The sequence below is a fragment of the Polistes dominula genome, unplaced genomic scaffold, assembly GCF_049000335.1.
Source record: "Polistes dominula isolate Pdom_NZ unplaced genomic scaffold, Pdom_raw_medaka contig_27, whole genome shotgun sequence".
Lineage (NCBI taxonomy): Eukaryota > Metazoa > Arthropoda > Insecta > Hymenoptera > Vespidae > Polistes > Polistes dominula.
The window spans coordinates 3,060,244-3,075,487 of record NW_028300906.1 but is presented as its reverse complement, the minus strand read 5'-3'; the positions used below and the strand labels follow the sequence as shown (position 1 = coordinate 3,075,487).

General features: G+C 26.7%; 2 protein-coding genes across 2 annotated transcripts; one reads left to right on the top strand and one right to left on the bottom strand.

The window, feature by feature from the left end:
- Positions 1–81: 81 nt before the first annotated feature.
- wap (DDB1 and CUL4 associated factor wap) lies at positions 82–5,575 on the top strand. The gene is made up of 3 exons (XM_015329435.2): positions 82–647; positions 744–1,296; positions 1,752–5,575. Exons 1-3 carry the CDS (start codon positions 395–397, stop codon positions 1,984–1,986), a joined length of 1,041 nt encoding a protein of 346 aa, XP_015184921.1. The 5' UTR covers positions 82–394; the 3' UTR covers positions 1,987–5,575.
- An 827-nt stretch (positions 5,576–6,402) lies between these two features.
- LOC107070890 (transmembrane protein 205) lies at positions 6,403–14,877 on the bottom strand. Its single transcript, XM_015329436.2, has 4 exons — positions 14,216–14,877; positions 7,292–7,479; positions 7,048–7,211; positions 6,403–6,962 (listed from the first exon to the last, which is right to left on the bottom strand). The coding sequence occupies exons 1-4, from the start codon at positions 14,539–14,541 to the stop codon at positions 6,675–6,677; spliced, it is 966 nt and encodes a 321-aa protein (XP_015184922.1). The 5' UTR covers positions 14,542–14,877; the 3' UTR covers positions 6,403–6,674.
- Between the last annotated feature and the right edge of the window lie 367 nt (positions 14,878–15,244).

The following is a 15,244-nucleotide window of genomic DNA, read 5'->3' as shown; positions in this document are numbered from 1 at the left end:
TAGCAAACCTAGCGAATAAAATTGAAACAAAATCTTTTAAAAATGTTCGATTGCTCTTCTACATAATACATAGTTTGTTCTATAACGTTTTCACGTATTTGAGAGCGTTAGCTTATTTGTTTATACGTTTTGTGTGTATCATTAGTTGGATAATCATTAATCCTGAAATTAGATTGAATTAACAATTATTTATGATTATTTGTAATTAAACTTGACGTGATTATAACTATATATTCATAATGTTTTTCACAAATTAACCAAATTGATGATTATAATGAGAATACTATGCAGTAAATGTTAAAAGGAAGTGTTAAGTTTGAGATTTAATAGTTGTGTTGTGTTATACTTTTTAAATAGTGTAAAAAGAAGTTTTGTATAATTGTTAATAGACAAAATGGCATTGCACAATGTACCTCCAAAAAGAAAAGAAATTTATAAATATGAAGCACCGTGGTCTTTGTACAGTATGAACTGGTCAGTAAGACCAGACAAACGTTTTCGTTTGGCACTTGGTAGTTTTGTAGAGGAGTATAATAACAAAGTACAAATAGTTTCACTTGATGAAGAGACTTCTGAATTTATTCCCAAAAGTACATTTGATCATCCATACCCAACGACAAAGATTATGTGGATACCGGATAGTAAAGGTAAACTTTATTCATTTACATTTATTACATTACATACATACATACATACATATATTTCTATTTTCAATAGTAATAACACTTTTGTTTTCTTTTCAGGACTGTTTCCTGATTTATTGGCAACTTCGGGAGATTATTTGAGAGTATGGAGAGCGGTAGAACCAGAGACTCGTTTAGAATGTGTTTTAAATAATAATAAAAATTCAGACTTTTGTGCACCATTGACTTCATTCGATTGGAATGAAGTTGATCCAAATTTAATAGGAACTTCTAGTATAGACACAACTTGTACCATTTGGGGTTTAGAAACTGGACAAGTTTTAGGTAGAGTTAACGTTGTTACTGGACACGTGAAAACACAATTAATAGCTCACGATAAAGAAGTATACGATATTGCGTTCAGTCGTGCCGGTGGAGGACGAGACATGTTTGCATCAGTTGGTGCTGATGGATCAGTTAGAATGTTTGATTTAAGACATTTAGAACATTCGACTATTATTTACGAAGATCCACAACATACGCCGTTACTTAGACTTGCTTGGAATAAACAAGATCCTAATTATCTTGCTACCATTGCTATGGATGCGTGTGAAGTTATAATTTTGGATGTTCGTGTCCCATGCACGCCGGTTGCTAGATTAAACAATCACAGGTATTTATTAGAAATTATTTATCAAACAACTATACAATACAATATACAATATATGTATATGAATATACATATTCATTATTTTATGAATATATATATATATATATTCATTTTTTTATTATTGTATGTATTCTATTATACAATTTGATATTTATATATAGAAGAAGTTTATTTTTCAGGTATACCCCTTTAGGGTGTTTACCCCGAAGGCCCCCCCCCTACATGTTCGTTCCCCTTGACAATATACTTAATTCTAATTGTGCCCTAATATAATATTAGATATTAATATTAACTAGATAAAAACAATATCAAACAATATAAACAACATTAAACAATATACCTTATTTAGTAACTATATAGACTATATAAAACTATAACATATATATACTTCATATTCCTTACATCTATTTGATATTTATATATAATATATTATATATTATACAATTTGAAATTTACAGAGCAAGTGTTAATGGCATCGCTTGGGCACCACATTCCTCTTGTCATATCTGTACCGCAGCGGATGATCATCAAGCGTTAATTTGGGATATACAACAAATGCCAAGAGCCATAGAAGATCCTATTCTTGCATATACAGCAGCTGAAGGAGAAGTTAATCAAATTCAATGGGGTGCTACACAACCTGATTGGATTGCTATATGTTATAACAAGGCAGCAGAAATTCTTCGAGTATAAAATGATAATTTTGAAGATTTTGTCTGTTTGTTCAATTTTTTTTTCAAATTATCAATTATTAATTTGAATTTATCTTTCATTTAATATCTTACTGAACTATGGAGAAATCTTCCAATTATTTACGATTTTTAAGCATACATATATATATATACGTATGTAATTATATCGTACAAAAATTGTATACATAGCATATTGTAAATAAGTAGTGTGTAAGAAGTTTTTTTTTTTTTTTTCTTTTTTTTTTTTTTTACTTATACGCGTTAAGATTTTCTAAAGAATCTTCAAAAATAATTGATCGGACATTATCGATAATAATGTTCAGTCATGATAGAAATTTTTTGAACATTTTTTTTAATTGTGCAATTAAGATTTATTTAGTTGTACAATGCTGTATCTTGTTATTTATTGTATATATGTCTATATAATAGTCTCAGATGTGTACTTATCGATATTAATTAGAATTTGATGATAGAATTTGAATGATAGAACAAAATATTTAACTACTGTAGAAATCTTTTTTTTTCTTTTTTTTTTTTTTTTGTTCTTTCATGAAATAACATTTTCATATATCGTCATAGAAAAAGAAAGAAAATATGATTAATGTTTTTTAGCAATATGTTTGTAGTATAAGTATTGCATATTATCATTTAAATTATTAAACGCATTTAAAACAAAAAACAAAAAAAAGGAAAGACACTAAGTATTCTTAGTAATTGACAAAAACTTTATCTATTGGACTAAATTTTTTTTTTAAATATCATATTGAAGAAATATATATTCGATATGAGAATTTTTAAAAAGATCGACAATATTTTTTAAACGTATCATTGACTATCGTCATTAGATTTTCATTGCTAGTGACAACTTTCACATCGATATTTTTATTATTTATGATTATTTTTTAAACAAAAATTCTTCTTCCTCTTCTTTTTATATACAAACGCGTAATATTAATATTTTATATATAAGAATTTTGATACTCTAGCTCGTAAACTTCAATATACATACATATATATATATATATATATATATATATATATATATATATATATATATATATATATATATATATATATCACTTTAAATCCCAGGTGTCATTAGAAAGAAGAAAGAAAAAACAAACAAATCATGTCAATAAATGCAAAGTAAAATGACAATGTATCATTAATTTTACATTGCGTTTCAAAATAACTGGGATACTTTTTGACAAGAAATCTGATTAATTGGGTCTGCGTTGCTTGAGACTCATCAAATGATTAAATGTGACCATAATTATGAAAATGATGAAAAAAAAAAAAGAAAAATCAGTTTATTAGTTATTACACACCATATTATTTAAACTTTTGCTTACCACACTTGGTCCAAAGGACCCAAACAGTTTATGCAACTTCAGTCATTTTTCTCAATTGTACTCAACTTTGGTAATTTTTTAAACATATTTCAATTTAATTTCAAGCTATTAAACCTATATAATCGTTTTAAGTAATGATTAAAGAAGTCGGCAAAAAAATTTTAAAGTAAATCTATACAATAGTTGCTTTTTTATAACAATTTTTCTCGCCCGGGTCCTTTGGACCCGGGTGTGGTAAGCGTGTTACTCCAGGAAGGGTTAGTAAGCTCGTAAGTTTGTCAAAAAATGAATAAATCGTTAGATAATGTTTGTTTTGTTGTTTTCAATATTACATAGAATTCATATAACGTTCAAATAGAAATCTTGAAATATCTCGAAACAAGTGATACATGATTTAAACCATTTTTCATAATTATGAGCACAAATATACAATCAATTCAAATTTTAATTCTAAACACCGATAATCTTGTTGTTTCTTTTTTTATTTTTTTTTTTTATGAATGCATACTGATATTATTTATATTAATTACTAGAAACGTTAATCAACTTTCATTGATTAAAAACATTTCATTTAGGAATAAAAAAGTATTGATTTTATGGATCACACACACACATTGCAAGTAGATTTGCATTGATTTTATAAAATGAATTTTTGGTTGTTTATATTTATTCATAAATTTGTGATTAGATAGAAAAATTGTAGAATTTTTTTTTAAAATGAATTACGATCATGTATGCATATGTTAACGAATAATATAATTAAAATAATAATAATAATAATAATCATAATAATAATAATAATAATAATAAATAATGATGATTGTATTATTTAATAAGAAGTATAATCCTGGAATAATGATTGTATTATGATACAACTGATTTTTATGTACAAAAATGCCTTAATTTATATAATATCATTTTAGATCGTATAATACAGCATTGTATTTCACAGGTATTAATATAAGTATGGACGAATAATATACAATATGATTAACGTAATATTAATAATCCTTGGTTGTTATTTTTCTTTCTTTCTTTTTGTTTTGTTTTGCTTTTTTTTCCGACATCGACTAACATGTCATAATTATTAATAATAATAATAACAATAATAATAATAATTATTATAATTATAATAGTCATCATGATTATCAGCATCATCCAACATTCTCGACAAAATTTATATTCTACATTCTGTACATCTATTTCAATAAATAGTATGAACTCTGATACAGAGCAAGCCTTTCACAGTCTACAAATTTGAACGATTGACTGTGCATTAGTATTTTCAAAGTAACTATCTGAGGATTTGTTTATGTATTATTCTTTTTACATAAATACAATATTATTATTATCATCATCATCGGTTTTCTTTCTTTAATTAAAATCATATAAAACTTTGTTGAACTCTTTGGAGCACGGTGGGGATTAAAAGTGTGTCCCACATTTTTTGATAAATCGTAATACACAGTGGGACATTTTTAGTCCCATCTTGAAATATTATTACAATAGCAGTCTACACATGCTCAATAAGTTTATATTTCGTTTGATTTATGCAAAACAATTGATTATTATTAAATCTTTGTTATTAATTATTTTTCTTTCCAAAGGGGGCGAAATGCGTCAACTTTTCTCTTGTTGTTCAATACGAAGTTGCAAAAAAAAATGTATACTCATCACCATGGGCAGTAAATAAGAAAAATTTCAGAGCACTCTGAGACATTTCTTACTTTACCATCTTAGGTGAGTAATATACTATTTTTTGTTGTTGTTGTTGATGTTTTTACATTATGTAATAATATCTTTATTAGTACAAAAAAATATACCAATGTTTGTTTCATTTAAAATTGTAATTAAATTTCTATGCACCATAGAGAGCTATTATTTTATTATTATTATCTGAAATTCTGTGCCGCAAAGAGTTAATATATATATATTTTTTTTTTTTGCAATATATATATTAATATAGTTTTATATGTGAATTTAAATAATATACAATAATACATAATATATTGAACAAAGAAGAGTTCACGTATAATTGTAATGACTTTTTTTTTTTATTTGACTGTCGAAAGAAAATATTTTAACTATTAGAGATTTATTTGTTCGTTCGTTTGTTTGTTTGTTTGTTTTTTCATTTAGAATTCACATTTACTATTTTAATCAATTTTTGGAATGTAATCATTTGTGATGTATTTTCAATTTATTCTAATTCTCCTTTTTTTTTTGTTTCTTTCTATACACTCACAAATACGTACATTCACGTCATTAACACTTTGACTGCCACGCCGAAATCATCTGTTTTTCCCAAGACGCCACGGCATTTGTTTAGCGTTTTGTAAAAAAGTTGAAAAGCACCGGTCACCAATGACCACCGTGGCGTCACGGGACAAACCGTTGCCGGTCATATATGACCAACATGGCAGTCAAAGGGTTAAGTGAATAATTTAGTAAATATTAAAATATGGAAATTCTTGTTTTTCTTTTTCTTTTTTTTTATATGTAATGCAGATCATCTTTACAATAAACTAAGCTTAAAAAAAAAAAAAAATAAAAAATGAATTGAGCTTTACGAATTAATGATAACATTTAATTTAATTGGATTCATTTCATACAATAAAATTGCATGAAGTGTTTCTCGTTGTTATGATATCTTTCATTAAACTGAATTCTTATTCTATGCAATGATAGATTAAGCTCAGTTTATTCTTTTTTTTTGTTTTTTTTGTTTTTTTTGTTTGTTTCGTTTATTCGGATATTATAATAATATTCTTTACTATCTTCGGTATCTATTGAGTATATCATAGATGAAGTATAAATGTTACGTTAACGAGGAAAGACTAATTTTATTTAAATACATTATTACTCTTTTTTTTTTTTTTTAACTAAATAAAATTGTATCCTCAGATATAGACTACAATGAGTTCCTCGAGGCTTCCTTCTGTTCACAAGTATCTTCATTATCGACAAAGAAGATCAACATTATTTTCAAATAAAAAAAGTAACATAAGTAGTCTACCTAAATTCAAATCAAGAATTCACATTGTATCTTATTTTATTTAAAAAAAAAAAAAAAAAAAAAAAAAAAACAGACAAATCCTAATTGACAACAAAAGATAATTACAGAAGGGATAAGGCTCTTCTTCTTTCTTTTTTTAGCACCGAAAAATATGAATCAATCAATTGTTCACAAAATTTTGATAACAATTCTAAATTGTATACATCATTTTATCAAAAATATTTGTCCAGGTTGGTAAACGTTTTGAAACATTATTTTTCTTTTCTTTTATCAACTCTATGCAAAATTAGAAAGAAATAAGAAAAAAAAAACATTACTTGCTTATAAAACGCACAATTTACTTGCAATATAATGTAAATGAAGAACCGTACAACCCATAGTGACCATGTTGCCCATCGCAATGCAAACATGAATACGTCTAAATGCATTATGTATTTTGAGGTAGTGTGGACAATGTTTCAAAGGACCAGGATTGTGTCGACCAATTTCATTACCTACACCTGCAGCACGTTCTATCGCATTTTTTTGAACGATTAATTGCAATAGTGGTGGTGTAAGATATAAACGTATTAATAGTTCCAAGAAGAATGCTCCCGACATTCCAATGACCTAAAATTGTTATATTCATATTTTTAGTATATATATATATTTCATATTGATAATATATAATTATAATGTGTAATTTTATACACACCTGAATAGCCAGTTCGGTATCCCATGTGTATATAGGATGATGTTTCACAAATATCAGTAAAGTAATCAGACTTAAACAAGCATTGATGGTGAAATAACGAGGAAATAGTACACGTTGTACCTCACCAAATGTATGCCGTGGTAATGCAAAATATAAGGAAAGACCTATAAATATAAATGAATAATAATAAAATATACGTATATAAAATAAACGTTAATGAAATATAAATAGTAATATCTATTACCTGAAACAAAAGTCATCCAAACTTGTGCACCAAAATGCATAACGAAAGAAGTGAGATAAATGAAAGATGCAATTCTTGAAGAGTTAGTTACGTAGATCTTGTCTCTTGATGGTACTAGGATTGATGTTACAAAGAGAATAGCTGCTATCATGATCACGTGTGCTGGTTGAGACGTATAGAAGAAAATTCTAAGGATAAAAATAATTTGATATTGTTAATAATTATTCATTTGAAATTCATTCATTATACGTCGTTATTTAAATGTACATTTATATGATCGCATTATGAAATTGAAATTGTAATTTTATTTCAATTTATGATGCATTAAGTAAGATTTGTATTTAAGAGTAGGAGTTTATTTAACAATTGCATAATATTAGTAGTATTAATTTTAACTTGAATGCATGATGGTAGAATGCATACGGTGAACGTATACATTGAAAGGATAACAAACCACAGCTTGTGCAGATTGCAAAGGCAGGAATATTTAGCACGACCTGAATAAAGTATGTCAACCAAACATCTTTCCTTAGTAGACAGAAACATGACTATTTTTAAAGTATGAAAATAAACGTACTCAAGAAGCACATGGATACTTTCTACTTTAAATATACACACATACACATGTCAATTATTACAAATATATGTGCATTTAGTTATTCTATTTGTTAGATTTATTAGACATACGAGATGATTATTTTCTTCGATGAAATTTATTCAAATTCAAATTTTGGCGCCACTATTGAGATACGAAAATCGATAATAATTTCGAGATCTATTGTATTAAATCAATTTTATCTATTTTCAAATTTATTCTATTACAAACTTTAGCGCCACTATCGAGATAAGAGAATATCGATAATAATATCATAAAGTTTCTTCTTATCCAATATTTAAATCAATTAGATGATTAGATTTATGATAAAACAGTAATCTATTTTATCATCATGTCTCTATTATAACAATAACCTACATCTTTTCGCGGTCTTTTTCGTATATTCGAAATCGATATATCGAAATAGACAATTACGATTATGAATCGAATCGATATTCATTCAATTTCTCTATTTGAATAATCATATTTTCTTGTTTATTTCGTTAGTCATAATATTTAAATGACATTTGAACTACGTTTGTGCGAACTTTTTTCAAGAGATGATAGTCATCTAAATACATGACAGGTATCTTTCTCTAATGTATCACGTGCACATATATACATATATATATATATAAAAAAATAAATATAACGGATCTTATTCACGGATTTTCTTAGTTGGAACTAGGCCAATTTAATGTCTCTCCAATGGTGCGTAAAAATGTCTGATTATATAATTTATTCTTTTAAATCTAGCCATTATTATTATCTTCCTCCAACATATACTTATTTTTATTTTAATTACTACGAATATACATATATATATATATATATATATATATATATATATATATATATATATATATATATATATATATATATAAATAGAAATATTCTTAACAAGTAGATATATTTGGACAAAATATTTGTTTATTAACATTTTCTTGAAAACACTCTTTTTTTTTTTTTTATCTTTGAGCAATAAGTTTTCATGAAAATGTATTATTTCTATGATTCGATTAACCTCGAATTTTATTTCCTGCTTGAATTAACTGATAAATTTATCATGTGATGTAATGATAAGTAAAAACTAGACGCAATATATGTAATATCTAAAACAGATTAGTTTCTCGTGTACATACACATTCACATAAATGTATATATGAGACAGATAATTTGGAAAAATGTTTTCAACTATGATTGTAAAATTTTTACGTATGTATGTGTAATGGGTACTTGAATTATTTTTAAATTATATTATATACATAACTTAAAAATATATAATATATAATTATAGTATATAAATTATAATTTATAAATATAATATATATATATTTATTTATTTATATAAAGTAACTTAAAAATAATATAATTATAATACATAAATTATAATATATATAATTATAATATGTATATAATATATATAATAAATTAGAAAAATTTAATAAAAATAAATAAAACATTACTCAACTCAATAAAACTCAATACATATATACACATATGATACATATGATATGATACATATATATATTTATACATATGATACATTCGTTCATAAGATAAGATTCGTTTTTTAGTATTCTTTTTATTTTTATAAAAAGATTATTTTTACTTTTAATTAATTTTATCTGATTAATAATTTAGATCAATCTAATTTAAGATTAATAATATGCTACTTCACAATCAAATTTTATATTAATAAAAAGTAAATTTCAAATTATTATTATTAAAGTATTATATATATATATATATACATATATATATTTCTTTTTATCGAGTAATACACATAATGACATTAAAAAATATTCCATTTGTAAGATTATATTCTTTTTTGCTTATCGGTATCATTTTAAATATGCTGACAATGTGTAATTTTCTTCCTGAATTATAACGCAAAGGTAAGAAAGATAATAAGACATTAAAATCGTCATGAAAGGAATAATAACATTTTGAAAGATATATATTATCATGAATTATAATTTACTTTAAACAAAAACCATTTCTCTCTTCCATACAAACGTATATATATATATACATATTATAAATATATTTACACACTCATATTATTATGATGTTCAATGAGAAATCTTAATTTTGTATAATCAAAATGATAAAAAAAAAAAAAAGAAAAAAAGAAAAGAAAACAAAAGAAAGAATCATCATTATTTTTAAAAACTTTTCATTTATTATATTTAATCAATATAAATTAGATAAGACAATAAATCTGATTAATATGTACACATATGTGTGTATGTGTAATTTATAAGGTGTTACGAGAAAAGCAAACGTGAGAAAGAAGACAAAAAAAAAATAATGTAAAGAAACGGTGTATAAAAAGAGATAGACAATGTGCTTACGTAAATAACCTATAAAATGTATTAAAAAAAAAAAAAAAAAAAAACAACTAAATGAGAAAAAATAAAATAAAAGTAAGAGAGTGAGTTAGAGAATGAGTGAATGAGAGAGAGAGAGAGAGAGAGAAAGAGATACACACGTTTGTCAGAATTGTTTTGCATGTCTATATGTAAGTGAAAGAGAAAAAGTGTGTGAGAGAGAGAGAGAGAGAGAGAGAGAGAGAGAGAGAGAGAGAAATAGACCTTGGTACGAAATTTAAAAATCATTCATCAGATATCCTATGTGTTTTACTGACTGTGAGCTACGTAGGTAGGTCATATAATCGCATAATCGAGAATCGTCAATTCCCTTACATCCGTTATTTACGGAACGTGAACGAAGGACAGGAATAAAAAAATAAAAAAAAAAAAATAAAAAAATAGAAAAAAAGTAAAGAAAAGAAAAAAAAAGGTGATAACTTTGACATACCAGACAAGTTTGATATTACATACACTGGAAAGATTACAGAGAAAACTCGATTGGAGAATGTTCATGTATAATTAGACATTTAATATTTAATTGAAAATTTAATTAGAAAGTATTTAATTGCATAGAGAGAATGCCGCGTTTAAGATTCAGTGACTCTCAATCTTTTTGTTTTGTTTTGTAAAATGCAAATTTTTTCTTCTATTTGGAATTGGGATCTCTAGCACTTGAATACGCTATCTGGTGGCTAAATTCAAAATTAGAGTAGATAGGTCGAATTGCTACGCCACACGTGAGATCTCTAGCACTTGAATACGCTATCTGGTGGCTAAATTCAAAATTAGAGTAGATAGGTCGAATTGCTACGACGTCACGTGGGATCTCTACCACTTGAATACGCTATCTGGTGGCTAAATTCAAAATTAGAGTAGATAGGTCGAATTGCTACGACGTCACGTGGGATCTCTAGCACTCGAATACGCTATCTGGTGGCTAAATTCAAAATTAGAGTAGATAGGTCGAATTGCTACGACGTCACGTGGGATCTCTAGCACTTGAATACGCTATCTGGTGACTGAATTCAAAATTAGAGTAGATAGGTCGAATTGTTACGCCACACGTGGGATCTCTAGCATTTGAATACGCTATCTGGTGGCTAAATTCTAAATTAGAGTAGATAGGTCGAATTCCTACGCCATGCCCCTGCAAGAGATCTCAAATTTTTTTATTATTTTCAATATTAATCCATAAGTATCCACGATTTTCATTTGAGGATTTTAGAATTTTACGTACACCACTCGGTTTTATGTGGACTGTATGGAAAAATGACATAATAATAGCCATTTTGTATGTATAAGATAATAAATAAAAGAAATAAGTATTAGGTTATTAACTATGAAATGTCTGATCACTTGGATTAATTTCATCTCGAAATCAGACATTTCATATTTTTAATGAAATAATAATAATAGTCTCTTATTAGTTTTTTTTTTTTCGTGCAACTAGCCACAATCTTTTATTTTTTTCAAGGACTTTTTAAATAATATAAATATTTCTGAAACAAAAAATAATTTGGCAGTTAATGGGTTAATTAAATAAAAAATGTCGCGTTGTGAGTTCAATGATGATACTCAATTTGTTATATCAATCCTTATTTAATGTTAATTTTTTGTTTAAATTCAAATATTTTATAAAAGTAATTAAAAATCAGATTAAATATTCATTCAAAGTTTCTCAATATAATTATATCGAATTAAAATCAAATCGAATCATTCCAATTGGTCCAAATTCACATAGCAATAAATAAAACGAATTTCGATTATCTCGATTATATCGAATCGAATTAAATCGTGCCTTCTCATTGGTCACTCAAAATACAAATGCCATAATATACAAATTTTTAATCGAATAAACTACTATAAATCTTTCGCGAAGGTAATTAAAAATATTATCACGTAACGTTAACTAACGTAACTTAAAAAACTGCCTTAAGATCAGTGCTGCTCAACCTTTTTTTTCGAATCAAATCAAATCGAACCTTTTCCATTATTGGTTACGATATAAATTCATTTACACATTCACCTTGCATATTTACTCTCTCTCTCTCTCTCTCTCTCTCTCTCTCTCTCTCTTTATTACTTTAATATTTAAATTTATAATTTTGAGAATTATTTTAAATTTACATTAGTTGAATTATGCACCTCTAGTTTTTTTTTTCTCATAAATTTTTTGATCACATCACCGAGATTATGTTGGTCACGTTATTTGCATTGTATCGATTTGAAAAAAACGCGGACTAATAAGAGTCAAATATCATTCGCATATACATATATATGTATATATATGTATATATCGAGTACTCTATACATTATTATAACATATATCGATATGTATATATCGATAACTCTATATATATATCGAGTTATCAAGAGCAACGGGGAAACGTGCAAGATGACACGCAACCCATCGTTTAGATTGCACACACCCTCACACAGATATACACTGGCAATCTTGATTTAAGCATCGATCAAACGTTCTAGTATGTATATACATACACATGCATACCCTTTGAATACGCTGAGAGAGTGCTACCATATGCATTATACATACACGTACATACACATGTATACAGTTAGCGATACACTACTAACATAAGCTACAGTGTGAAAAAGAAGAAGAAGAAGAAGAAGAAGAGACATGGAGGACACGAAGAGGTTGTTGCTTGGAATGAATCTAAATGCTTTCCTACTATTCCTATTTCTCGCCTCTTATTTATTTCCTCGTTCTTTAAATCCTAATCATTTTTTAATTGATCTAATTGAAAAATAAAAAAGAAAAAAAAAGGTATTAAAAATTACAAATAAAAATGGCGATAATAAAGATGAATGATAAATGGTAAATAAATAAATAAATAAATAAATAATAATAATAATAAATTAAATATATATTTTATAATAATATTAATATTAATAGTATATTTAAAAAGAAATTTAAAATTGTAACACACACACACAATAAATATACATATAAATGTATACATTTATTAAACAAAATAAAATCAAATAAAATGATTTTTATTTATATATAAAAATGTAAAAAGAAATGGAATAAGAGATAAATTAAATGACTCATGTAAGAATGAAGTGTAAAGTAAATATACTACCGTTACGTTCTCATTCATAAAAAGGAATTATTAACCTCAGTTCATTCGTATTTCTAGAAATTGTGCGATAATATGTAAATGAAATTCTCGAGTTTGCTTTTTTTTTTCTTTTTTTTTTTTTTTACCATTTTTCTTTTTATTTTTTAACGTACAAGTTCATAAAACTTTTCGGATCGAATGATGATAATGATTATTATTATTATTATTATTATTATTATTATTATTACACAAATGTCTCGATAATAATACTCGAACTGTTTGATTAATTATAGACAGGATAAATATACTTCAAAAAGTGAATGGAACCCGTATCGTTCATGTGATATTCATATCATTTATTTACCGACCGATATACATTTCACTTTAGCGCGGGAAAATCTTACGAATTTAAATGAACTCAAAGAAAAATTTGTTCCCCAAATGAAACGAGATAGAAAAATGTTCTTATTGAGACGATTAGATTTAACTAACGAATACGAATGTGTGTGAAAATGTGATCATTTTGAAAATTACTTTAATATAAACTTTGATGAATGATGATGAATGATGATGATGATGATGAGTGATAATGATAACGACGACGACGACGACAATGATGATGATAATGATGATGATGATGATGATGATGATGTTAAGAACGAATAGTTTTAACTATAGTTAACAAATTTTCTTGTGATCTGTGATTTGAACGCCCACGAGAATGCAAGGTGACCTACCCATTATGCGAACATTAAACTTTACTTTCTATTAATGATTTCGGCAACGAGACTCTACTGCCATTTTGTTTTCTTTGTGTTAAAATTGATAATCTTAATAATGATAATGAAATTGAATTGATGATACTTACTTAAATATTTTACTTCTTTGTATAGCCTCGTAATATCTGATTAATGCGTTTACAAATACGCTATATTTGATAGTACTGGCAGCAAGAAAATCATCGGCTAAATCAGGTGCGAAAAATTTATCGACACTACGGCGTTCTTGTATAACTTGAAGTTCTCTAGCGATCATCTCGTCGTGTATCTTCATATATTTTTCTTTAGCCTTTTGAAGTCTATTATTATTATTATTATTATTAACATTATTATTTAATTGTTGAGTATTATTTTTTTCTGCCGAAATCTCCATCGGATTGATCGTTTCGTTACCGGCCAATGTACGAACGCACATTTTTCGTTTTCTTGTATTTTTTTTTTCTTTTTTTTAATTTTTTCTTTCGTAAACGACAACGACGTCTACAATGACGACGACGAGGAGGATAATAAGAACGAGGACGTTACGAGGATATATTAAATTTAAAAGAAAAATCTTTATATATTTTTATACTTGAAATTATTTCGATCGATATGTCAGACACTTTTCGAATCAAATTCTTCTTCTTCAGCACGCATATGTTGTCCTAGTCGTTCGTTAGCTCGTTTCGATATACCGAATCTGTTAACCGATTGAATCTACACGTCTATTAGCTCTCTTCCGCGTTTACCGCTGCAGAGTGCGCTGCTCTTCCACTCGCACGCCACTTTTTATATCTCCCCCACCGTTACGCACTACCCGTGCAACCAATCAAAACGCTCGAACCACTCGAAAGGGATGAGAGCATCGTACGATGAACCGTCAACCGTCTTCTCGCTCAGTTTACTCTTTCCTTTGCACACGCATGGGGGATGACTTAGGTAATTCTCATGATTATTTTTTCTTTATATTTTACTTACGAAAATCCTTTAGATTCACCTTGATCGTAACCAAAGCAAATTTATAATTTTATTCTTTTCAATCGATGACATAATTTTTTTTCCCCCCGATAAAAATTACTTTTATTTTGGAGGGTAGGAGGGAAGAGGGTTTCTTCTTCCATCGTAACAATGTATTTATT

What these genes read in the sequence shown, in the direction of transcription:
- wap (XM_015329435.2), top strand. Translation starts at nt 395, where the DNA reads ATGGCATTGCACAATGTACCTCCAAAAAGAAAAGAAATTTATAAATAT. An exon ending in GTGGATACCGGATAGTAAAG is followed by an intron (nt 648 to 743) that starts GTAAACTTTATT and finishes TTTTCTTTTCAG; the next exon opens with GACTGTTTCCTGATTTATTG. An exon ending in GCTAGATTAAACAATCACAG is followed by an intron (nt 1,297 to 1,751) that starts GTATTTATTAGA and finishes TGAAATTTACAG; the next exon opens with AGCAAGTGTTAATGGCATCG.
- LOC107070890 (XM_015329436.2), bottom strand. Translation starts at nt 14,541, where the DNA reads ATGTGCGTTCGTACATTGGCCGGTAACGAAACGATCAATCCGATGGAG. An exon ending in TTGGATGACTTTTGTTTCAG is followed by an intron (nt 7,212 to 7,291) that starts GTAATAGATATT and finishes TTATATTTATAG; the next exon opens with GTCTTTCCTTATATTTTGCA. An exon ending in ATACCGAACTGGCTATTCAG is followed by an intron (nt 6,963 to 7,047) that starts GTGTGTATAAAA and finishes TAACAATTTTAG; the next exon opens with GTCATTGGAATGTCGGGAGC.